Below are 26335 nucleotides of genomic sequence, written 5' to 3' on the forward strand. Positions count from 1 at the left end.
TAAAGTTCATATTATTGTAACTTTGGTTTGTACTCCACTTTTTGTTTTTTTATGTGATTTAAGAGATGAATGCATTAAAAAATTATTAATCTATGTTTTTGGACACACAATGTATAAAGAGGTAATTTTATGACATTACTATCTACAAGTGTTGGGGATGGAGTTGTGTAAGATCAGAGTTTTTCTGTGTTATTAATGGTAAGCTGGTAAAAGTTCAAATCAGAGTATTACAAATCTAGGATGTGAAATGTAATCTCCGTGGTAACCACAAAGAAAATCGTTATGGAATATACACAAAATGAAATGAGAATGAAATTAAAATGTTTCACATTTGAAAAATCAAACACACAAAATAGAGAGTAATATAGGAAATAAGGGACAAAAAAGCTAAAATCACATAGAAAATAAATAGCAAAATGACTGAAGTAAGTCCCTCCTTATCAGTAATTACTTTAAATATAACTGGATTAAATCCTCAGAGCAAAACACAGTAACTGGAAGAATGGGTTAAAAAACAAATAACAACAACAAAAAACACCCATGATCCAACTATATGCTGTCTACTAAGTTTCACTTTAGATCCAAAGACACAAATAGATTGAAAGTAAAAGAATGGAAAAAGATATTCCATGCAAATAGTAACCAAAAGAAAGCAGGGATGGACATACTGGTATCAAACAAAATAGACCTTAAATCAAAATGAGGTTCCATAAGACAAAGAGAGACATTACATATTAAGAAAAGATTCAAGACAGCAAGGACATATAACAATTATAAGCATTTATATACCTAATAACAGACCATCAAAATATACGAAGCAAAAATGGACAGAATTAACAGAAGAAATAGACAGTTCTACAACAATATAGACTTCAATAACCCACTCTCAATAATAAATAAAACAATCAGAAGGCCAATAAGGAAACAGAGGACTTGAACAATACAATAAGCCAATTAGATCTAAAAGAAAATATATAGAATACACTATAACAATAGAATACACTTGCACATGGGATATGCTCCAAAATAGACCATGTTAGGCCATAAATTAAGGATCAATAGATTTAAAAAGATATATATCATATAAAATATCTTCCCTGATCACAAGAGGATAAAGTTAAGAAAACATGAAAATTCACAAATTTGTAGAAAGTAAATGACACTCTTAAATAATCATTTTATCAAAGAAATCACAAAGGAAATTATAAAATAGAGATGAAAGAAAATGAAAACAATATACAAAAACTTGTAGGATACAACAAAAGCAGTGCCTAAGGAAGAAATTTATAGCTACAAAGATTATATTAAAACAGAAGAAAGATCTCAAATCAAAAATCTAACTTTACAACTTAAAAAAACTTAAGAAAAACTTTATAACTTAAGAAACTTAAGAACAATAGGCCAGGTGCGGTAGCTCAGGCCTGTAATCCCAGCACTTTGGAAGGCCAAGGCAGGTAGATCACGAGGTCAGGAGTTCGAGACCAGTGTGACCAACATGGTGAAACCCTGTCTCTACTAAAAATACAAAAATTAGCCGGGCATGGTGGCACGCACCTGTAATCCCAGCTACTCAGGAGGCTGAGGCAGGAGAATCGCTTGAACCTGGGAGGCGGAGGTTGCTGTGAGCCAAGATCGTGCCACTGCACTCCAGCCTGGGCAACAGAGCAAGGCTCTGTCTCAAAAAAAAAAAAAAAAAAAAAAAAAAAAAAAAGAAACAAACAAAAACACTAAACCAAAAAGCTAGCAGGAGGAAGGAAATAATAAAGATTAGAGCAGAGATAACTAGAGAATATAAAAGCAATAGAGAAATTTTAGTTAGAAATGACTAAAAAAGAATATTCAAATTAATAAAATTAGAAATTAAAATGAAGACACTATGATAGAGTCTATATAAATAAAAAAAAAATTCCAAGAGAGCTATGAACAATTGTATGCCAACAAACTGGATGACCTAGAATGGATATATTCTGTGAAACACAAAATCTACCAAGACTGAATCATGAAAAACTAAAAGGCTGAGTACCATGGCTCATGCCAGTGACCCTAGCACTTTGGGAGACCAAAGCAGGAGGATGCTTAAGCCTAGGAGTTTGAGACTGGCCTGGGCAACATAGGTAGACCCTGTCTCTATAAAAATAAAAATTAGCTGGATATGATGGTGCATGCCTGTAGTCCCAGCTACTCAGGAAGCTGAAGTGGGAGGATCGTTAAGCCCAGCAGGTTGAGGCTGCAGTGAGCCATGATCATGCCACTGCACTCCAGCCTGGGTGACAAAGCGAGACTCTCTCTCTCTCTTTCTCACTCTCTCTCTCTCTCAATGATGAAGAAGAGGAATAGGAAGGAGAGGAAGGAGAGGAAGAGGAAGAAGAATGAGAAGAAGAGGAAGAAGAAAAAGAAAATAAAAAAGAAAAATTTGAATAGGCCTATCAACACTAAAGACAGAGAATCAAAAACCTCCCAACAAGAAAAACACAAAAGCCCTGACCTGACAGCTTATCTGGTGAATACTACTATACACTTAAAGAACTAACACCAATCCTTCTTAAAATTTTCCACAAAATGGAAGGAGAGGCCAGGTGCGGTGGCTCAAGCCTGTAATCCCAGCACTTTGGGAGGCCGAGACGGGCGGATCACAAGGTCAGGAGATCGAGACCAGCCTGGCTAAATACGGTGAAACCCCGTCTCTACTAAAAAATACAAAAACCTAGCCGGGTGAGGTGGCGGGCGCCTGTAGTCCCAGCTACTCGGGAGGCTGAGGCAGGAGAATGGCATAGACCCGGGAGGCGGAGCTTGCAGTGAGCTGAGATGCGGCCACTGCACTCCAGCCTGGGCGACAGAGCGAGACTCCGTCTCAAAAAAAAAAAAAAAAAAATGGAAGGAGAGAACACTTCCTAACTCATTTTATGAAGCCAGAATTGCCCTGATGCCAAAGCCAGACAAACATAAGAAAACTACAGACCAATATCCCTTATGAACATTGATGCCAAAATCCTCAATCAAATATTAGCAAGCCAAATTAAGCAGCATGTTAAAAGGATTATACACCATGTCCAAGTGGGATTTATTCCTAGAATGCAAGGATGGTTCAACACATGAAAAACAATCAATATACTATTCCATAGTAACAGAATAAAGGGAAAAAAAAATCACCTCTTGATGCAGAAAAAGCATTTGACAAAAATTCAATACCATTTCATGTAAAAAAACAAAAACAAAAAATGAAATAAAAGGAAACTATGTCAATGTAATAAAAGCCATATATAAAAAACCCATAGCTAACATCATTCTCAATGGTGAAAAACCAAACACTTTCTGATCAGGAACAAGGCAAAGATGTCCTCTTTCTCTGTTTCTGTTCAACATACTCTAAGTCCTAGCCAGAGTAACTATGGAAGAAAAGAAGTAAAAGGCAGCCAAATTGGAAAAGGAAGAAGTAAAATTATTTCTGATCACAGGTGATATTACATGTAGATAATTCTAAAGTTTTCACACACACACACAAAAAGACTGTTAAAATTAATAAATGAATTCAGCAAACTAGCAGGATAAAAAAATCAACACAGAAAAATGACTTACATTTCCATACACTAACAATGAACAATCTGAAAAGGAAATCATGAAAACAGTTCCATTTACATTAGCATCAAAAGTAATAAAATGCTTAGGAATTAACCAAGGAGGTGAAAACTTGTACAATGAAAACTACAAAACAATCATGAAAGAAAACAATGCCATAAATAAATGGAATGAAATTCCATATTCACAGATTAGGTAACTTAATATTATTAAGATGTCAATACTACCCAAAGTGATCTATATATTTAATGGAATCCCTACTAAAACCCCAATAATATCTTGTGCAGAAATATAAAGATTCATTCTAAAATTAATATGGAATCTCAAGGGACTCTGAACAGCCAAAAGAATATTGAAAAAGAATAAAGTTGAAGGTCTCACACTTCCTAATGTTAAAACTTACTACAAAGCTACAGTAATCAAAACAGCATGAAATTGGTGTAAGGACAGACATACACACCAATAGAATAAAATGGAGCCCAGAAGTAAACCCTCACATATATGCTCAAATGATTTTTGACAGGGGTGCCAAGACCAACCAATGGGGAAAAGACAGTCTTTTGAACAAATGGTGTTAGGAAAACGGGATATCCACATGCAAAACAATGAATCCAGAACCTTACCTAACACCATATACAAAAATTAACTCCAAAAAGTGACTCAAAATGAATCAAAGACCTAGATGTAAGAGCTAAAGCTATAAAAACTCTTAGAGAGGTAGGTGGCAATGGTTCCTTAGATATGACACCAAAGGCAAAGACACCAAAAGAAAACATAGACAAATTGAACCTCATGAAAATTTAAAATTTTCTAATCAGACACTATGAATAGAGTAAAAAGATCCACAGAATGGGAGAAAATATCTGATAAGGGATTGGTACTCAGAATATACAGAAAAGTTGTAAAACTCAACAACAAAACAACCCAATTCAAAAATGGAGATGAGGGGTGGGTGAAAAAAAAAAAATGGAGAAAATACTTGAATAGAAATTTCTCCAAAGATACACAAATGGCCAGTAAGCACATGAAATGATACTTAAAGTCACAAATCATTAGGAAAAGCATATCAAATGAGATACTACTTCATACCCTTTAGAATGGCTACCACCAAAAAAACCAAAAACAAGAGCTGGTGAGGATGTAGAAAAACATTTTTTTTTTTTTTTTTTTTTTTGAGAGGGAGTCTCACTCTGCTGCCCAGGCTGGAGTGCAGTGGCATGATCTCGGCTCACTGCAAGCTCCGCCTCCCAGGTTCACACCATTCTCCTGCCTCAGCCTCCCAAGTAGCTGGGACTACAGACACCCGCCACCACACCCGGCTACTTTTTTGTATTTTTAGTAGAGATGGGGTTTCACCATGTTAGCCAGGATGGTCTCATCTCCTGACCTCGTGACCATCCGCCTCGGCCTCCCAAAGTGCTGGGATTACAGGTGTGAGCCACCACGCCTGGCACTGAAAAATTTAAAACTTTGTTTACTGTTGGTAAGAATGTGAAAGGGTGCAGCTCTGTGGAAAACAGTGTATGGCAGGTCCTCAAAAAACTAAAAATAGATTTATTGTATCATCTAGTAATTCTACTTCTGAGGATATACCCAAAAGAGTTGAAAGTAGGGTCTTGAAGAGATATTTGTGCACTCATGTTTGAAGCAGCATTATTCGCAATAGGCAAAAGGTGGAGGCAACCCAAGCATCCATTGACACATGACAGATAAGCAAAATGCAGCACATACAAGGAAATACTAATCAGCCTTAAAAAGGAAATTTTAACAAATGCTCCAACATTGATGAACCTTGAGGATATTATGCTAAGTGTGAAATAAGCTAGCTACAAAAGGACAAATACTTATTATTCTACTTATATGAGGTACCTAGAGTGGTCAAATTCATACAGACAAAAAGTAGAATGGTGGTTTTGAGGGGCTGGGGAAGGGAGAATGGGCAGTTATTGCTTGATGAGTATAGAATTTCAGTTTTGCAAGATTGAAGAGTTCTGGAGACGAATGGTGGTGATGGTTGCACAACAATACAAATCTACTTAATACCATTGAAGTATACACTAAAAATGGTTAGGATAGTAAATTTCATATTAAGTGTATTTCATCAGATTTTTTTAACATTTTTAAATAAACCATAAAAAACTATGGTGCACTCACCCAGAATAGCACTACTCAGTAGTAAAAGGAATGAACTATATATACACACAGCATGGATGATTCTCAAGATAATTATGCTGCACAAAAGAAACCAGACCAAGAAAAAGAGTATAAATACTTTATGATTCCATTGTGTTAATTCTAGAAAAAGCAAACAAATCTAAAGTAAAAAAATGTAAATCAATGGTTTCCTAGGGAAGGCAAGGAGGGACTGTAAAGGGGCATGAGGTAGCTCTGCAGGTGATGGATACGTTCATTATCATGATTATGGTATTGGTTCCCTGAGTGTACATAATAAATGTACAAAACTTAACAAATATGTATAATTATTGCATGACAATTACATATCAACAAAGCATTAAAACAAACTGTTGCACATAAAAATCCAACCTCCTACTCATTTTAGAAAATCCAATTTGGCAACCCTATATTGACTCTGCCATATCTTTCTTCTTGCCTTGGGAGCAAAGAATGGCTGGCTATGTCATAGATGCTACAATCCCTATAGTATAGGATCTGCTTTTTTCTCAGTCCCTATTTTCCTGCTAGCACAGCACTGGCCTTGAGATGCACAGCACAGAGATGGTAACCCACAAAACCAAAACCTTTAGATTATTTGCTCTGCCAGTAACATTAGTCATAGGACAGAGGTCTAGAGGTCCTGAGAATTTCTGCAAACCCTGAATCCTGCACAGCCACATTCAAGGGAGCATTCATGGATGCACCTTTAGAACAGGTCTATTTCTGCTGGTTTGCTATAATCTCGCCTATTCCCTATTAATCACATCCAGTGTTTCTGTACAAATTATGGTCCCAGCTGGGCCTGGTATGTCTTACAGTTAAGAGATACCTGCCTAAGGCTGAACTTCAGGGCATAAGGCTCCTTGGCAGGTGCTAAACAGCATCTGCTTTACAGTGTTGGGGAATATGGGGCACCCCCTGGGAATAAGGGACCCAATTCACGCTGTTCCCACATGTACTAGAGTTTGTCACACCTGCCCCCTCCTCGGGGCAGATTCATGCCATTCAGACTACAATATTACACCCATAAATTCCTACACTTTTTCCTAGGAGGCCTTGGTGGCAATGCAAATGAGGCCAAGTCTGGATTGACAGTTGTTCTCTGTCATCCTCCTGTCCCCTCCAAGATAATCTGGAGACCCCTTCAGTCTGGTAGATCTTAACTCTGTTCTTGAACCACCCCACACAGTGATCAGAACATGGAAGATTAAAGGCGGCTTTATCATAAGGCCGTTATCATCGCATGAACCAGGGCAATGCACAGGAGATAAGTTGTTGTGCAGAGTAACATGAAGGCTGGACAAATCCTTCACAGGCATGAGACCAACAATGTCCCAGAAAAAGCGAAACCTTCTCTAGGACAAGCTGTCAGCAAAACCCTGCTCAGGACTTCACAGCCACAGGCTGGTCATGTCCACAGCTAAACCAGCCACATAGGGCAGGAATGACATCTTCCCATGGCTTCAGACTACTCCTTATTCCCTTTACGGACTGGAAAGAGAGAGGAGAGGTCTGCCTTCCCTGAGCACAGTGGAGTGGTGGACACATTCTCTGGAGAGCTGCAGTGTGTGGTGCTGACATGGCTTCTATCACAACCCCAGCAGTGAAAAAACGCTGATAAAATCCATGGTAAGAGAATGTAACTTGTCCCCAGAAAGCTTCCAACAGAGCTAGCATTCCTAGGGAACCTCCCCAGGGTGGGTGCTTGGATGAACAAAGTTCAACTTGTAGTTGACAGCACCCTCATAAGGTCTGTTCTCAGAGCTTATCTCTGGTGTGTGCTGTTGCATTGAACAGGGAAGGAGCACATTCTCCATGCTCCTTTCTCTGGTATGAATCTTCTGATGCCGAATGAGGGTAGGCCTTTGGTTGAAGGCTTTCCCACATTCGCTGCATTCATAAGGCCTATCTGGTTTGTGAACTTTCAGGTGCTGCCTCAGATTGGACCTCTGCCTGAAGGTTTTCCCACATTCGCTGCACTCATAAGGCCGCTCGCCAGTGTGAAGTCTCCGGTGGTTATGGAGGCTGGAGCTTTGGTTGAAGAATTTCCCACATTCACTGCACTGGTAAGGCCGTTCGCCAGTGTGAAGTCTCCGATGGCTATTGAGGCTGGAGCTCTGGCTAAACAACTTCCCACATTCACTGCACTCATAAGGCCGTTCACCAGTGTGAACTCGCTGATGTTTCATGAGGTCAGAGCTTCGGCTGAAGGCTTTCCCACACTCACTGCACCCATGAGGCCGCTCACCAGTGTGAACTATCTGATGTTGAATGAGGCTGGCGATGTGGCTGAAGAATTTCCCACATTCATTGCACTTGTAAGGTCTTTCTCCAGTGTGAACTCTCCAATGTTTAATTAGGCTGGAGTTGCAGTTGAAGGATTTCCCACATTCACTGCACTCATGGGCACTTCTGCCTGTATGAACCCTCTTATGATGAATGAGGTTGGAACGCTGGCTGAAGAACTTCCCACAGTCACTGCACTCATATGGCTTTTCACCAGTGTGAACCCTCTTATGCTGAATGAGGTTGGAGCTTCGGCTGAAGAATTTCCCACAGTCACCGCACACGTGAGGGCTTTCACCAGTGTGAACCCTGCGATGTTTAACAAGGCTGGAGTGCTGGCTGAAAAATTTCCCACATTCGCAGCACTCATACGGTTTTCCTCTATTGTGAACTTTCTGGTGTTGAGTGAGGTCAGCGGCGTAAGTGAAGAAGATTCCACATTTGCTGCATTCATAAGGCCTTTCTCTGCTGTGGATTCTCTGGTGCTGAACAAGAGTGGATTTGTCACTGAAGGCATCCCCAGAGTCACAGCACTTGTTATGCCTTAGTGCAATGTGAAAATCCACCATACTTTCCGTGGCCTTGTGCGGCTCCCCATCGCTGGGAGTGAACTCACGCTGCAGAAACCCTGCTGTGGCCACAAAGTCCTCCCCGCCCTCCCTGCAGGTGGAAAGCTGATCTGATGTGTGGTCTCCCCAGGTCTTTACAGGCAAAGCCTGGTCCTCCTCCCTTCTGATAGGGTTGTGTACGTTCTGCTGCACCTGCCTCTGGGGAAGGTTTGCACTGAACTCAGAGCCTTTCACATATGCCTCACACAGAAACGGTTTCTGCCTGGGATGTGTTGTCTGGTGTTCAGCCAAATGCAAAATATCTTTCAAATGTAGGCCACATATGTCATAGGGGCAGGTCTTCTGGAGACACAGAGTTGCCTCGGGACTCCTGTCCTGTGCCACTCCTTCTACAGAAACATTATGCTCAGAAGGTAAGTCCTTGCCCTCTGTTCTACGGCAAAAATCTGAAAGCAGAGAAATGCTGGTGAAGTTCGTATAAACTTTAATAGAAGGAAAGACCCCCATCACCTATGCTTGGCTGACCCAAGAATGAGTCCATGGGATTGTTGGCAACACAAGAAGGTCAGGGTAAGGAATAATCTGCTCTGCCATACTGTGCCTGGCCAGGTCACAAAATACGGGAGGCCTTATCAGGACCAGAGACACAAGGATGGGGGACAGTATTGGGCAGAGAGGCAAGGTCTCCCACTCACTTCTCTTTAAAGGCCTTTTGGCAGGGCCTGGGCTGCTGGTAACCTGTGAGGGCTATGCAGTGCGAGCATCTAGGCCCAGTAAAACCTGCAACTGAGTAGCTGGTGTTCAAGCACATCAAGGAAAAGCATGTATCTCACAACATATTAAGCGTAGGCCAGTGTTGGAAAGTGCTGCAGAGGAAGCTGAAAGAGAGAAACGGAGGCCAGAAAGGTGGGGCATAGGCAAGAGGCCCAACTCCAAATAGCAATGGTAAGTGGATAATGTGTCAAGCACCGGGAAGGAAAAGCAGAGATGTGGTCTGGCTACTGGCTTTGGTATCAAATGATGATGAATAGGAGAGAAGATGCTGGTATGATGTAAACACAGTGGTGGTGTCACATCCTCCCCCAGCTCCCATCACTGCTTACCAGAACCAGGCCTGCCATAAGCCCCTCTGGCCATGGCTGAAGTCATATCCACACTGTCAGGCACCCAGGGCTCTTTCCCCATCTCCAGCTGGGAAACGATGTGGGACCTGAAAGATATAAGTCCTAAGGGAAAGACAGAGTGGGTGAGTGGCCAGCACTTGCCCAGTTGAACTACCCCATGACAGACTACAGGACAGGAAACTCCGTATGACACAGGGACATCAGGTGGTCATGGCAAGAGGTAATCACATCAGTGATTGGAATTCCTGGCACAGTCTGGCTTAGGAAATATTAGCAAGAGGAAAGGCACAGAATTTAAACCACAGAACTGTCAGATCTGGATAATCACCCAGGAGGGAATGGCCAAGTCAGAGGGAGTCACGCAGCTGACTGCAAGACCCCGCATGCCTGGAGCTTCCCTGCAAGGCTTCAGGCAGCAGGTGTGGGGGCCGCTCAGGGAGAGGAGGGAACAATGTACATAGCTCAGCCCCAGAAGCCACAACACACATACCAGGAAAGCGGGGATGGAAGCAGTGCCAGTGGTCTGGCTGTGGGAAGGAAAGAGCCGTTTCTTGGGCAAAGAGGACAGGCAGAGATGAGCTCGGGACACCAGGGTAGGGGTGACAGCCTTACCCAGCGAGGCTATAAGTGCAAAGTTTTCCAGCATCACATCGCAATACAGGAGTCTCTGAGCCTCATCGAGGAGCCCCCACTCCTCCTGGGAGAAGTAAATGGTCACGTCCTCAAAGGTCACGCAGCCCTGCCATGATGGGGACAGTTTGTTCCATGATCAGTCTCTGTCCTTGGGACTCGCTGTCCATCCCCAGGTCACTCTCCTCCCCAGCTCCATAGCTCCAGGAGGCAGTAGGCCCTGGTTCTGTGGGCGCCTCATGTGACCACTGTGTCAGCCCAGAGCAGCAACAGGCAGGGGACAGAGAGGCTCCCTCCAAGCTCTGGGCCTGAAGTCCATGGCCCAACTCCCTCTTCTGGCAGCCTCTTCCCCTAGTGTCACCAGTGTCACACTTCTCAGATACAAATGTGGACTTCTCTCCCTTAAACCCCAGTCCAGAGCCCTGGGGTGAACAGTTCACACTCCCTCCCACGTGCATTTCACTCTTGGACTGCACCATCCTCACAGCTCCAGACCTCACCACGGCCTCCCATTGCCACTGCCACCCTCTCCCCATCCTGGTCCCTATCATAGCCATCTCCACGGGCTCCCATGTGTCACTCTGCACACAGCATCCAGAGAGTACCTAGCAAACACAGCCACCATCCCAGCCTGCCCCAGATCTTTGATGGCCTCCACTGCCAAGGGCAACACCCAGATAACAGGGAGAGGGAGTGCTCCACCCTTGCCTTGGAGTCCCCCAGCTCCCCTAGCCTGGCTTCAACCTAAGCCACCCACGGCACACATGGATGTCACATACCCTTGGCCTTCTTTGTTGCACATTCTGACCGTGTCATCACTCACACTTACTGAAAAAAGAAAAAAAAAAGCCAACCTCTCTGGCCATCCTACCCCCACCCCAGGCCAGAAACTCTGCCAATTGACCCCTCTTGCCCCAAGTTAATTCCCCAGACTGAGGACAAACCCCATCAAGGGTCACCACAGAAGCCTGGTGAGAACATAGGTGAGTGTGTAAGCACCAGCCCAGGCCTCACTGCAAATATTACCTCCTCTACTGCTAAGCCTCAGCATCCATCTCATTCACATCTACACTCTTTGGGATGATTTGGCCACCTGCCAGACCCTCTGATACACCCACACAAAGCCCCCCCACCACCACCATGACCACTACTGTTCCTCACCTGTCTTTATGATGCCAAACAGGCCACGGTCCCCAAGCAAGAACCCTGCTCTCAGTTTTCCAGCCCCACCTTCCTCTTTTTTTTTTTTTAACATCATTGTCACCATGACCTGAAGTTTCACCTCCTAAATCTGACACACAGCTACGCTCCCGTCCACACACCAGATGGCACATTTTGGATGTTTCTAACAGTTGAAATAAACAAAGACCAATGAAATGAGAAACGCCAAGGCTACTTACCCAAAGCTCACTATAGCAAAAGAGACTCAATGCAAGGTGGGAGTGGGAAAGTTTTATAGCGAAAGAAAAGGAAGGCTTCAGGCATGCCCTGGTTGGAGGCTCCTGTTCGTAGGTGGGTGAACTAGAAGTGGGCATCCTATGTGATTGGTTAGGGTGCATATCTGCCTTTCTCTGGCTGGTCTTAAATCAGAAGCAGGAGCAAACATTAGGAAAGCTGTCTGTGATTAATCAAACCCTGGCCATTTGGGACTGCTCATTACAGAAGTTATTGTTTTAACTTCCTGGATTGTCAGTTCAGATAGCAATCTGGCTTCCTGTGGGTTTGACAGACAGCAGGCTGGCTTCCTGCTGTATGGGTTGTTTATTGTAGATAAGGGGGTTGGTTTCCTGGGCAGGTTCTGGGGCAGAGTTCTATTTGTACACATCATCTGGCCATTGTTCTCATGAATATCCAGTCTCTCATAACCTTAACAACTCCCTCAGAACACCCTGTGTGTTTAGCTGCCCACTCTTCAACTCCATTTGGGACTCTGGGAAATCACAGGCTCAACCTGGCCGAAACCTAACTTCTACTGCTTCCACGGAAAATTCCTCCCACAACCAACTTCTCAGTTCATGAAGCTGGATTCACCAAACCAAAAACCATGGATTCTTCCCTCGTCCTTCTCACCCTCTACATCGCAAAATTTGTTCAGCTTGACTTAAAAGGCATCAAGTTCCCAATCACGTCCTCTACCTCCAGTCCCCACTCTGGTCCGGACAGCAGCAGCACTGGCCTGGGCTATTCCATTAGGCTACTCCTTGGCTTCCCCGCCTGCGGCCCACCCCCATGCAGTTCTCCACTCTGCATCCACAGGGAGCCTGTTAAGACCTGAGTCACAACATCTTCCTCCTCTGCCCTAAACCTTCCATGGCTCCCAACACCCTCAAAACAGAGGCCCAGGTCTCCAGCCTGCCGTTCCGGTCTGTCTTCAGCCCACCTGCTCTCTGGTTCCAGCAGACATAACAGTGACCTGGGTGGGGTTCCTTGAACACTCCCAACTCAGTCTCCACACCGTGCCCAACCCCACCCCCCAAGCTTTTGCGTATGCTGGTTCCTGTGCCTACAAAGCCCTTTCTCCCTTCATCCCCATTACATTTCAGAAACGGAAGCCACTCTATATAAACCCTGCCCTGATTCAGGATCCTAGCTGGGAACGACTCCCTTCCAGGGTCCCCTGACTCAAAAGCAAGGAAATGGAAAAGGTGAAAAGTCCTAGAACAAAGCCATCTTTTGCGTCTCAACGCCGGGAACAGGAGGCTGGGGGCCAACAGCGGAGGGCCTAACGCCCAAGCACTCACCTGAGCGGGATCCCGCAGGGCCGCCTCCGCCATCGGAGTCTGTGGTCAGAGCAGGGCCCCACGGTGCGGGCGACCACTGGGCGGGAGAAGGGGGTCTCGCAGCCTCAGGCTACCGCCCACCTGGCCGTGCCCCAGGCGAGGTGTGACCCCGGGTTGAGGGTCGCACTCCTAGCCTCAGTCTCCCCCGTGCAAAATGCGCGCGGCCCGGGGCGCAGGCTCTGGGGGCGCTGAGAGCGCGCAGCTCCGCCGGGCACCCCCGTTGCAAGGGGTCACGGCTGGTGCAAAGGCGCGGAGGGGATCCCCGGCCTCACTGTCCCCGGCACGGTCCGGGAAAGCCGGTGCAGCAGCTTCAAGGGCGCAGCCGCACCCGCCCCGCCCCCAGCCCGGGGTCCCCAGCTGCTTAGGACTCAGCCTCCCCGCCGGGAAATGACCTGCGAGGCTGCAGCGCAGGAAGTTCCGGCCCCCACCCAGGCGGCCGGGAGAGTCGCGCTCTCCCAGACTGTCATTGGCCTGGCGCCAGCCGCCGGTGCACAGGCAGGGTCTGGGGATCGCGAGTTTCTGCCCAACCTCTCGTCAGGCTGGGGATCCAGGACCGGAAGGAGAACGGACCTTGCCGGGTCTCCACCGCCGCCGCCTGCAGCCCTCGGGCCTTCCCCTTAAAGGGGCCGCTCCCGAGCCTGCGGCCGCCAGCGATAAACCCCGCCCACCAAAGGCCCAGGCGGTGCTCTTCCTGCGCGTGTGGACATCGGCAAGTCGCTTCACCCCTAAAAGACCTAGATTCACACTGGAAATGGGGATAGTACCCAATGGGCGGGGTCTTTGCTTAGTAATATTAAATGTCGCTCTCGTTCAGGGCTTCTCAAACCAGCAACAGCCGCATCACCTGGGGACTGGCTGAAAATGCAAGTTCTGGGGCAACAACTTAATCTAAGGACTCAGAAATTCTGGGGATGGGATTCAGCCTTCTCTACTTTTGGGGGAGGGGGAGGTGGGGGATGGGTCTCATTCTGTTGTCCAGGCTGGAGTGCAGTGGCCTGATCATAGCTCACTGAAGCCTCCATCTCGGGATCAAGGTATCCTCCTGCCTCAGCCTACCAGGTAGATGGGACTACAGGCGCGCACGATCATACACAGCTAATGTTTAAATTTTTTATGGAGACTGGATCTCACTGTGTGGCCTAGGCTGGTCTCAAACTCTTGAGTTCAAGCAATCCTCTCGCCTCGGCCTCCCAAAGTATTGGGATTGCAGGCGTGAACCACGGTGCCAGGCTTCCTTCTCTGTTTTAACAAGCCCTCTGGGGACTCCAATGCTGGCTCCAACTTTAGAGCAGGGATTTTCATTGAAATCCAGTAAATAAAATGGGAAAAATAACACTACATGTTGCATGGTGAAACCACCTTTGCAAAAATTATAACTGAGAAAATTATGACAGTGAGAGATCTGACCTAACAAACTCCATCTTGCTTCTAACCTCCAAGCTGTCCTTGTTCATTCCTGAGCATAGGCCTAACTAACTTTGGGAGAAACTTAGTTTATAGTTTAACTTTGAAACAAAGATAACAGCCCTTTCCCTCTAGGCTGGGCACGGTGCTTCCGCCTGTAATCCTAGCACTTTGGGAGGCCGAGGCAGGCGGATCACGAGGTCAGGAGATCTAGACCATCCTAACACGGTGAAACCCCGCCTCTACTAAAAATGCAAAAACTTAGCCAGGCGTGGTGGCGGGCACCTGTAGTCCCAGCTACTTGGGAGGCTGAGGCAAGAGAATGGCATGAACCTGGGAGGCGGAGCTTGCAGTGAGCCGAGATCGCCTTCAGCCCAGGCGGACAGAGCAGACTCCCTCTGTCTCTAAATAAATAAATAAATAAATAAATAAATAAATAAATAAAACAGCCCTTTCCCAAAACAAACCCTCTTCTTGCCTGGGGACCAGACTGCCTTTGTAGGACTAACAAAAGCCACAAGATTAGAGATTATGGTTTAGGAGTCATGCAGCCAGGGGCCAGGGGCCACAAGATTCTAAACCTTCCCAATTGCTCCTGGGGATAACATCACTGTTGTAAAACCTAAAATTGGTGCTCGAGATATTTTTTCAGAACCAGCACTCGATGGATCAGCTAGTACCACCCAGATTGATAAACTGGGTCATCTGGTCCTGTGGTCCCCTCCCAGGAATTTACTCCGTGCAATTAGACAACTTCCACTCCCTGTGATTTCATCTCTAACCCAACTAATCAACACTCCCCACTACCTGGCCCCCCCACCCATCAAATTATCCCTAAAAACCTCTGATCACTGAATTTTCAGGGAGATCGAGTTGAGTAATAACTCTGTTCTCCCATGGCATGGCTGGCCCTGTGTCAGTTAAACACTTTGTTTACTGCAATGCCGTGGTCTTTTTGTAGCCAGCAAGAAGAACCCACTGGATGGTTACAATGGTAGATAACAGGGCCCAGGACACAATTCCTGCTGGGTGCATAAAAGCTATTGTCATTACCAACATCATCATCACAAGACTCTTACAAAGACTGCTGTGGGGTGGCAGGGAAGAGACACCTCTGTGCAGTCTTTTGGATATTTGTCAAAATATACAATGACTCTAACTCAGCAAGTACCGCCTCAGAGGGAATAGTTATAATTTTTTTTTTTTTTTTTTTTTTTTTTGAGACGGAGTCTCGCTCTGTCGCCCAGGCTGGAGTGCAGTGGCCGGATCTCAGCTCACTGCAAGCTCCGCCTCCCAGGTTCATGCCATTCTCCTGCCTCAGCCTCCCGAGTAGCTGGGACTACAGGCGCCTGCCACCACGCCCGGCTAGTTTTTTGTATTTTTTTAGTAGAGATGGGGTTTCACCGTGTTAGCCAGGATGGTCTCGATCTCCCGACCTCGTGATCCGCCCGTCTCGGCCTCCCAAAGTGCTGGGATTACAGGCTTGAGCCACCGCACCCGGCCATAGTTATGATTTTTACTTGAAAGCACACCATAGTAACATTTGCCTACTTGATTTTATTATTTTCTTATAGCTGCATTTTTTCTAAATTGATAAAATCATATATAATTATTGTATGCAACATGATGTTTTGAAATATATATACATTGTGGAATTGATAGGGACAGGAGGCAGGGAAATTCTGGGAGGAAGAGGCCGGGTCCATCAGGCCGAAAAGCCTGATGCCACGGCCCAAAGTGAGAACTTCCATCCCTGTTTTCCCACTCAAATGTTGCCTTTTCCAAAACCACCCATGGCTCACCCTGCTGTCCATACTATGCCCATAAAAACCCCAGGCTCAGCCAGCAGACAGAAGAAAAGCAGCTGGACATTGGAGACTATGGTTGGATGTTGGAGAGAAGCAGCCTGACTTCAGAGGGACAGCTTGACAGCGTAGCTTTGGAGAGGATGGCCAGGGATCGCCGAACTTCAGGGGATGATTACCTTCCTGCTCCATCCCCTTTTCAGCTCCTCTTCCTGCTGAGAGCCACTTTCACCTGCAATAAAATCCCCTGTGCATTTACCATCTTCAGTTTGTTTGTGTGACCTCATTCCTCCTGGATGCCAGACAAAAACTTGGGTGCCATGAGTGTGGGTGCAAAAGGCTGTCACACTGACCCTCCACTGCGCTGTTAACACTTAAGCTATCCATGGATGGCAAAGCTAAAAGGGCACTGTAACATTTCCTCAGGGGCTTCAGGGATCATAGTCACCCTCCCCTAGACGCTGCCATGGGGCCAGTGTGGAATTCACTCTTGCTGGCACCCAAAAGCACTCACCCTGTCTCCTGCACCTGCTTACCTGTGCTCCCCCTCCCACGAGGGGTAGAACCACAAGTGAGTGGAGTTCGCCCCTGCCAGTGCCCGCGTACTCTAGTTCCCATCCAATAAGGGGTCAGGGAAATATCCTGCTTCAGAATGACTAAATCAAGCTCATTAACATATGCATCACTTCACATTGTTTTGTTTTGCTTTGAGACAGGGTCTCATTCTCTCACCCAGGCTGGAGTACAGTGGCACTATCACGGCTCACAGCAGCCTTGACCTCTTGGGCTTAAGCCATTCTCCCACTTCAGCCTCCTGAGTAGTTGAGACTACAGACGTGCACCACCACGCCCAGCTAGTTTACCTTCTGCAGAGATGGGGTTTCACCATGTTGCCCAGGCTGGTCTCAAACTCCTGGGCTCAAGCACTCCTCCTTGCCTTGGTCTCCGAAAGTGCTGTGATTACTGGTGTGAGCCATGGTACTGGTCTTAGTTATCTTTTTTGTGTTGAGAAGACTTAAAATCTACTCTTTAAGCATTTGTCAAGAATACAACGTAACTACAGTCACCAGGTTGTACAATAGATCTCTCGAACTTATTCCTCCTAGCTACCTGAAATTTTGTGTCCTTTGACCAACATTACCCCACTCCCACCACCTGGCAGCCTCAGTCTCTGGTAACCAACATTTCAATCTATTTCTATGAGACAACCTTTTTAGGTTCCATATATGAGTGGGATTATGTAGTATTTGTCCTCTGTGCCTGACTTATTTCACTTAATATAATGTCCTCGGCCGGGCGCGGTGGCTCAGCCTGTAATCCCAGCACTTTGGGAGGCCGAGACGGGCGGATCACGAGGTCAGGAGATCGAGACCATCCTGGCTAACACGGTGAAACCCCGTCTCTACTAAAAAATACAAAAAACTAGCCAGGCGAGGTGGCGGGTGCCTGTAGTCCCAGCTACTCGGGAGGCTGAGGCAGGAGAATGGCGTAAACCCAGGAGGCGGAGCTTGCAGTGAGCTGAGATCCGGCCACTGCACTCCAGCCTGGACCACAAAGCGAGACTCCGTCTCAAAAAAAAAAAAAAAAAAAATATATATATATATATATATATATAATGTCCTCCAGGTTCAACCTTGTAACAATTGACAGGATTTTCTTCTCTTTTATGACCAAATAGTATTCAGTTGTGTATCTCTACCACATTGTAAAAATCCATTTATCTGTTGATGGGCACTTCAGTTGCTTGACTATTGTGAATAGTGCTGCAATGAATATGGCAGTGCAGATATCTTTTTGACATATCAATTTCAATTCCTTGGGATGTATACTCGGTAGTGGGATTCCTGGGTCATATGGTAATTTTATTTTTATTTTTATTGATTTATTTCTTTGGACAGGGTCTTGCTCTAAAACCCAGTCTGGAGTGCAGTGGCATGATCATAGCTCACTGCCATTTTGACCTCCCAGGCTCAAGTGATCCTCCTTCTTCAGCCTCCTGAGTAGGTGGGACCACAGGAATGTGCCACCACACCCAGCTTATTTATCTATTTATTTTTGAGACAGGGTCTAGCTTTGTTATCCAGGCTGGAGTAAAGTGGTGCAATCTTGGCTCACTGCAACCTCCATCTCCCGGATTCAAGCAATTCTACTGCCTCAGCCTCCCAAGTAGCTGGGACTACAGGTATGTGCCAACATACTTGGCTATTTTTTGTATTTTTAGTAGAGACAGGGTTTCACCATGTTGACCAGGCTGGTCTCTAACTCCTGACCTCAAGTGATCTGCCTGCCTCAGCCTCCCAAAGTGCTGGCATTACAGGAGTGAGCCACTGAGCCCAGCCACTAATTTATTTTTATCTGGAAAAGAAAAGAGGTTCATTTGGCTCAAAGTTCTACAGGCTGTACAGGAAACATGACATGAGCATCAGCTTCTGATGAGGCCTCAGGAAGCTTCCACTCATGATGGCAGGCAAAGGGGACCTGGTGTATAGAGATCACATGGCAGGAAGTGAGAAAGAACTGTTATTACTGTAGGGTCAGCACCAATGCATTCATGAGGGATCCACTCCCATGAGCAAAACACCTCCCACCAGGCCCCACCTCCAACACTGGGGATCAAATTTCAACCTGAGATTTGAAGGGGACAAATATCCAAATTGTATCAGGTGGACAGTGTGGCTGATGCTTTCCCCGCTTCAGAGGGAATTGGACACAGGCTCCGGGAGAGAAGATACAAAGTGCCAAACCAGCTGGGTCGGGGAGACCCTAACCCAGTGGCACTAGAGGAATTAAAGACACACACACAGAAATATAGAGGTGTGGAGTGGGAAATGAGGGTTCTCACAGCCTTCAGAGCTGAGAGCCTCGAACAGAAATTTACCCACGTATGTATTAACAGCAAGCCAGTGATAAGCATTGTTTCTATAGATTACAGATTAACTAAAAGTATTCCTTATGGGAAATGAAGGGATGGGCTGAAAAAAAGGGATGGGTTGGGCTAGTTATCTGCAGCAGGAGCATGTCCTTAAGGCACAGATCACTCATGCTATTGTTTGTAGCTTCAGAATGCCTTTAAGCGGTCTTCCGCCCTGGGTGGGCCAGGCATGCCCTCATTCCGGTAAACCCACAACCTTCCAGCGTGGGCGTCATGGCCATCAGGAACATGTCACAGTGCTGCAGAGATTTTGTTTATGGTCAGTTTTGGGGCCAGTTTATGGCCAGATTTTGGGGGGCCTGTTCCCAACACAAAGGGGTGAGGAATGAGGTCGAGTGTTCCAACACAGTTTTAGCAAATGCAGGTACAGACAACCAGGCTGGGTGTAACTGAAATGCATGCTTCATGTAGATGCGCTCAGCTGAGACGCCTGGTGTGTGTGGGGAGGGTGGGTGCAGGTTAGCCTGAGCACAATGGCAGCGCAGGATTTAGACACAGAAATGATTTGCAGGTGCCAGAGGAGGGTCAGTGTGCTAGTAACCTACTGCTGCACAACAAATTATCCAAATTTGTTGGATTACCCAGGAATTACCCAGGAATTACCCAGGAATCCCACTACTGAGTATACATCCCAAGGAATTGAAATTGGTACGTCGAAAAGATGTCTGCACCGCCATATTCATCGGTCTTCTGTGCCTGGCTTAAAACAACACCCTTTTATTATCTCTCTGTTTCTGTGGGTCAGGAACCCAGGCATGGCTCTGCTGGGTTCCCTGCTTCATGGTCTCTCCCAAGAATGCAATCAAGGTGCCAGCCAGGACAAATATCTCATCTCATGGCCCAACTGGAAAGGGGTCACTTCCAAGTTCACTCATTTCATACGACCTGTGGGACTGAGGGCCTCAGTTCTTCCCCGGCTTTTGGCCTGAAGCTGCTTTCAATTCCTTCCCTCGTGGGCCTTGCAGAACGGAGAGCGTGCCAAGAAGGCAGTTGAGTTTGCCATAAGACAGAAGTCACAATCTTTTGTAATCTAATCATGGAAGCCACCTCCCACCACCTTTGCCATATTCTTTGGGTTAGAAGCAAAGTCATAAAGTCGGGCCCACACTCAAGGGAAGGAAATGACACAAGGGCACCCAAACAAGAGGTGGAGGTTGTTGGAGGCCCTCTTAGAAGTCTGCCTGACACCAGTGGGGAGGTCCCGGGAGAAAAATATCCCAAACTACCCTTTCCCCGGGTCTGGACTGTCCTTGAGAACTATTTAAAGAGAGAATCTTTTAAGTGAATTAAGTGGCAAAGAAAAAAAAATTATAAAAATACCAATATTCCAAAAACTTTCTGGGGAGTTTGTAATGGTTTATAAGCACTGTGCTTAGTTTCTTATGAGACTGTCTTTTAAAAATAGTAATTAATGGGCTGGGCGCGGTGGCTCATGTCTGTAATCCCAGCACTTTGGGAGGCCGAGGCGGGCGGATCACCTGAGGTCAGGAGTTGCAGACCAGCCTGGCCAACATAGTGAAACTCTGTCTCTACTAAAAATCCAAAATATTAGCTGGGCGTGGTGGTGGGCGGCTGTACTCCCAGATACTCAGGAAGCTGAGGCAGCAGAATTGCTTGAACTCAGGAGGCAGAGGTTGCAGTGAGCCAAGATTGCGCCACTGCACTCCAGCTTGGGCAACAGAGTAAGACTCCATCTCAACAAAACAAAACAAAAAATAGTAATTAATGGAAAACAGGTAATTCACCTGTAATTTATCAAAACCAAAGCTTCCTCACCCCAACCCCTACAGGGGGTCCGATTCAGTATTTTGTCCTTGGGGAAAAACTGAGAGTGTTCTAGTTTTCTTTCGCTGCATCACAATCATCCCAAAGTTTCGTGGCTTAAAGTGATGTGGGGCTTTTTGTTGTTGTTGTTGTTTGTTTTTTGAGATAGAGTCTTGGTCTATCACCCAGGCTGGAGCGCAGTGGTGCAATCACTGTTCACTGCAGCTTTGACCTCCCGGGTTCAAGCGATTCTCCCACCTCAGCCTCCCTAGTAGCTAAGACCACAGGCTCACACCGACAGACCCAGTTAATTTTTTTATTTTTTGTAGAGAAATGGTTTTGCCATGTTGCCCAGGCTGATCTCAAACTCCTGGCCCCAAGCATTCATCCCACCCGAGCCTCCCAAAGTGCTGGGATTGCAGGCACGAGCCACTGCTCCAGAATCAAAGCCATGTTTATTCTGCTCACAAATCTACAACTTGGATAGGACTCACTGGGGCTCATGTCTGCTTCACTCAGCATCAGCTGGGCCACTTGAAGACAGGGGCTGGAACCTTCTGAAAGCTCTCTCACGTACAAGTCTGGCAGTTGATGCTGGCTGTCGGACGGGGCTGTGGCCAGGATACCTACAGGTGGCTTTTCTGTGCATCTGCTTGGGCTTCCTCACAGCATGGAGCCTGGGTTCCGAGGATGAGCATCCCGAGAAAGAGAGAGCCAGGCAGAAATCATCACCTTTTATGACTTAGCCTTCAAAGTCATCTGGGGTCACCCCTGCCACAGTCTCAGGCCTGCTGGACGGAAGGGGTGAGAACATAGATCCCGTATCTCCACGAAGGAGATCAAGGTCATCAAAGTCATTGTAAGGAGGGCATGTGGCATGGGATATATCCGTGCATTCACCTTTGGCAAATACAATCAGCCACAGAGAACAAACAACCCCACCACCATCCCACCCCCGAGTTTTCACGGGTGTCAATGACAACAAGCATCATAGGATGAAAGGAAGTCAGCAGTCATGAAAAAATAAGGCAGCAAGAAGTACAGTCCTTTCCGCCTCATCTCCCATGACAGCAGGAGGTTGGGAATGAATCCATCTGCCTGAACTAGAGAAGAGACTTTATGCAAATCACTGGGCCGAGCCTGTGGGTTTGGGCTTCTCAGCTGGCCTGTTACGGTGAAGCTTGTTCTCGTCTTTTGCTGCACACAAAACTACCATAAATTTAGCAGCTTCAAACAACACCCGTTTACTATCTCACAGTTTTGTAGGTCAGGAATCCAAGCAGGCTCGGCTGGGTTGTGCTCGGGTTATTACAAGGCTGAAATCCAGGTGTCCGCCAAAAATTCTATCTGTTAGCCAGGGCTTCTATCATCAGCTCTTCTATGCGGGGCGCTGCTAGGGAGGTCCTGACCACCAGAGGGCACTAGAACCACAATCCCGGTCCCAGGGAACTTTGCTTGTGCGCCAGCCCCTTTCTGTCAAAATGCGGTCCAGCCACCAGCCGCAGCAGCGTCTGGGAACTTGTTTGAAAAGCTGAACCTGGGGCCGGGCGCGGTAGCTCAAGCCTGTAATCCCAGCACTTTGGGAGGCCGAGACGGGCGGATCACGAGGTCAAGAGATTGAGACCATCCTGGCTAACGCGGTGAAACCCGGTCTCTACTAAAAAATACAAATACAAAAAACTAGCCGGGCGAGGTGGCGGGCGCCTGTAGTCCCAGCTACTCGGGAGGCTGAGCCAGGAGAATGGCGTGAACCCGGGAGGCGGAGCTTGCAGTGAGCTGAGATCCAGCCACTACACTCCAGCCTGGGCGACAGAGCGAGACGCCGTCTCAAAAAAAAAAAAAAAAAAAAAAAAAAAAAAAAAAAAAAAAAAAAAAAAAAAAAAAAAGCAGAACCTCAGGACTTAAAACCATACCCGCTGAATCTAAATCTGCATTTCGTCAACCCCCCGGCCCCACTCCCGCCCACCCAGGCAATTCATGTACACCCTTGAGGGCCAGGCTCTAACTCAGTGGTTCTCTAACTTGGCTGCATGTTAGAACCACCAGAAGAACTGTTTGTGTGTTTGTTTGTTTATTTGTTTGTTTGTTTGAGATGGAGTCTCCCTCTGTCGCCTAGGCTGGAGTACAATGGCACGATCTCGGTTCACTGCAACCTCCGTCTCCCGGGTTCAAGCGATTCTCCGGCCTCAGCATCCTGAGTAGCTGGGTTTACAGGCTCCCTCCCGCCATTACGCCCGGCTAATTTTTGTATTTTTGTAGAGACGGGGTTTCACCATGTTGACCAGGCTGGTCTCGAACTCCTCATCTCATGTGATCTGCCCAGCTCGGCCTCCCAAAGTGTTGGGATTACAGGAGTGAGCCACCGCGCCCAACCCAGCGGAACTTTTAAAATCCCTGATGCAAGGGACTACCCCCAGAGATTTTGATTGCATTGGTCTGGGGTGCAGCCTGCTGTCCGGATTGTTAAAAGCTTCCCTGGGGATTCTACTGTGCGGTTAAAGTTGAGAAGGGCTGCAAGCCTGGGTCATTGCACACTGTAAGAACCTTGTGTATGAATGGAACTGTGCTATGGAACAACTAACTCCATGCCACCTGTGTGTGTAGGCACAGGAGAAACACATAAAGCCCTGACTCTGAAGGGTCTCCTGGAATGGAAGACCTCAGCCCTCAGGGGCCTTCAGATAATGGTGCAGTCAGGGCAAACATGGAACACCAAGGATGTGTGATCTCATTTTCCAGGTGCTTCAAAGACTCAAGTCAAATACCAACTGCTCAGAGAGCAAATTCTAGTTCACCCACCCCAACCCATGCTCAGTGATGGGGCTCACGGCAGTTTCCTGTAAGTGTTTGCTAGTCTCACCTTTCTAACTCCATTGTGGGCCCCCTGAGAGAAGTAATGAGTCGGGTCCCCCCTCAGTGGAGTCCCATTCGCAATTGCTTTTGTGACCTAGGAAGAAACCAGCTGACGGTGGAATTGGTGAGTTGTGCTCCAGGAAAGAAGGTACCTGGAAGACAGAGATCAGCGATGTTAGGAGGGACTCTATAAAAAAATTTATTCTTTCCTATGTATATAGAACTTCATGGTTCCCAATGCACTCTTAGGTGCACTGTTGCATTTTTATAACACCCATCTGCATTAGATTAGAGTAGGTTAGCTGTACGGATGAGGAAAACTGAGCGACAGAGGTGTAAATAGATATGCTGGAATTTGCATGAGTCAGGCAGAATTAGAACAAGAAATCACCTTCCTAAATTTCTTAATTTCCTTTGTGCAGTTTCCAGGATGTAGCAATACCCAGCTTCTGACCTCTCTTTCCTCACTGTTGAGAGCATTTCTGCAGGATTTTGTCTTCATTCTTTCTTTTTGTTCTCCTCCCCAAAATTGTGGATTTGTTTTGTCATTCTGGAACTCTCTGTTAATCTCCCACCAAATGTCCACTGACGTACTTGATTTCTCATTTTTGAAGGAACATTCACCAGGTGTAAATTCTTAATAGGTGCTAGCAAAGACAATGATTCATCACATTATAAGCTTCTTGAATGCAAGAAACTTATTTCCCATTGCATCTCTAGCACCTTCGACAAATATTTGTGGAATGAATGAATAATGGATGAAGGGGATTTGCAAAGTTAAATGTGAGCGAGGGAGGAAGCAGACACAGGAAATTAATCTGAGCCAGTCTGCAGGTGGTGTGGTGGAGATGGTTGTAACCTCTGGACCAAGAGCTGTGAACGATGGTGCACAAAGAAATACTGTCAGCACCACAGAGAGTGGGTTTTATCTTCTCAAATAATGGCCAACTTTCCTGCGTCTTCTTCCCTTTTCCTGCTCCTCTTGAGGATGTATTCCCTGATCAAATGAAATGCTGAAACCTGGCTGGGCGCAGTGCCTCACACCTGTAATCCCAGCACTTTGGGAGGCTGAGGTGGATGGATCACCTGAGGTCAGGAGTTTGAGACCAGCCTGGCCAACATGGGGAAACCCCATCTCTACTAAAAATACAAAAATTACCTAGGCATGGCTAGCCTGTAATCTTAGCTACTCGGGAGGCTGAGGCAGGATAATTGCTTGAACTCAGGAAGTGGAGGTTGCAGTGAGCCAAGATCGTGCCATTGCACTCCAGCCTGGGCGACAGAGTGAGACTCCATCACGGAAAAAAAAAAAAAGAAAAGGTGAAGCGCTGAAATGTTCTTTGAAGAATTCAGCGAGCCTTTTGATACTGACTTTCAGTAAAGGCCTCCCCTGCTCCCTGCCTTTTTTTTCTATAAAGTGTCCTTACTCCTCTGGAGTCAGAAACCCTTCTCCTTCTGGGGTCCCCAAACAATGCTCCTCCCTGAGACAAATGAGGTGCGGGAAGGATGTGAATGGCATGCCCTTCCTCCACCACCAGTGTTTCTGCTGAAACCATTTTCACTAATTAATCAGGGAAGAAGGGAGGGGGAGAAATGAAAATAAACCAAGCTTGTAGCACATTCAGCGTTCATCGTGAGGTCATCCTGCTCTCTGACCCACCCTTCCTCACAGTGGTTTGGTGCCTGTTGTTCTAGAATCACACAGGCCTGTTCCAAGATGATAGTTCCCCTTAACTGCTCTAGAGATAAGAACTTGAACATTATGAAATGTTAAGTTTTGGCCAGGTGCAGTGGCTCAAGCCTGTAATCCCAATACTTTGGGAGGCCAAGGTGGGTGGATCTCCCGGTCAGGAGTTTGAGACAAGCGTGGCCAACATGGTGAAAGCCCGTCTCTACTAAAAATACAAAAATTAGCCGGGCATGGTGGCAGGTGCCTGTAATCCCAGCTACTCAGGAGGCTGAGACAGGAGAATCGCTTGAACCCAGGAGGTGGAGGTTGCAGTGAGCCAAGATGGTGCCACTGCACTCCAGCCTGGGTGACAAGAGCAAAACTCAGCCTCAAACAAAAAAAGAAAGAAAGAAAGAAAGAAAGAAAGAAAGAGAAAGAAAGAAAGAAAGAAATGTTAAGTTTTCCATTTGAGATATTCTTTCAGGTTCTGTATACTGATGAAACCACTGATGCCACTTGGTCTAAAGGAACCCACAGGAGCTGCTGACTCACCAAAGAATGCAGTTTTCATACCCTGATCTCATCTCCCTAACCCCAAGCAATCAACAGCCCCAATTCTTCAGCTCCTCGTCCTTCCGTGATCCCCTTAAAATCGCCAGCCCAAAACTCCTTGGGGAGATGGATTTAAGGGTTTCCTCTCCTGTCCTCACTTGGTGCCCTGTGACCATGAAACTCTCTGCTGCCCACACTGTGGAATGTCTCAGTGGA

At 46.5% G+C, this 26335-nt stretch overlaps 1 protein-coding gene across 1 annotated transcript; it reads right to left on the bottom strand.

Moving 5' to 3' along the window:
* Positions 1-5652: 5652 nt before the first annotated feature.
* On the bottom strand, positions 5653-13765 carry ZNF792 (zinc finger protein 792). Its single transcript, XM_050768743.1, has 4 exons — positions 13102-13765; positions 10343-10469; positions 9710-9832; positions 5653-9052 (listed from the first exon to the last, which is right to left on the bottom strand). The coding sequence occupies exons 1-4, from the start codon at positions 13132-13134 to the stop codon at positions 7431-7433; spliced, it is 1905 nt and encodes a 634-aa protein (XP_050624700.1). The 5' UTR covers positions 13135-13765; the 3' UTR covers positions 5653-7430.
* Between the last annotated feature and the right edge of the window lie 12570 nt (positions 13766-26335).

Source organism: Macaca thibetana, chromosome 19 (genome assembly GCF_024542745.1).
Source record: "Macaca thibetana thibetana isolate TM-01 chromosome 19, ASM2454274v1, whole genome shotgun sequence".
Taxonomy (NCBI): Eukaryota; Metazoa; Chordata; class Mammalia; order Primates; family Cercopithecidae; genus Macaca; species Macaca thibetana.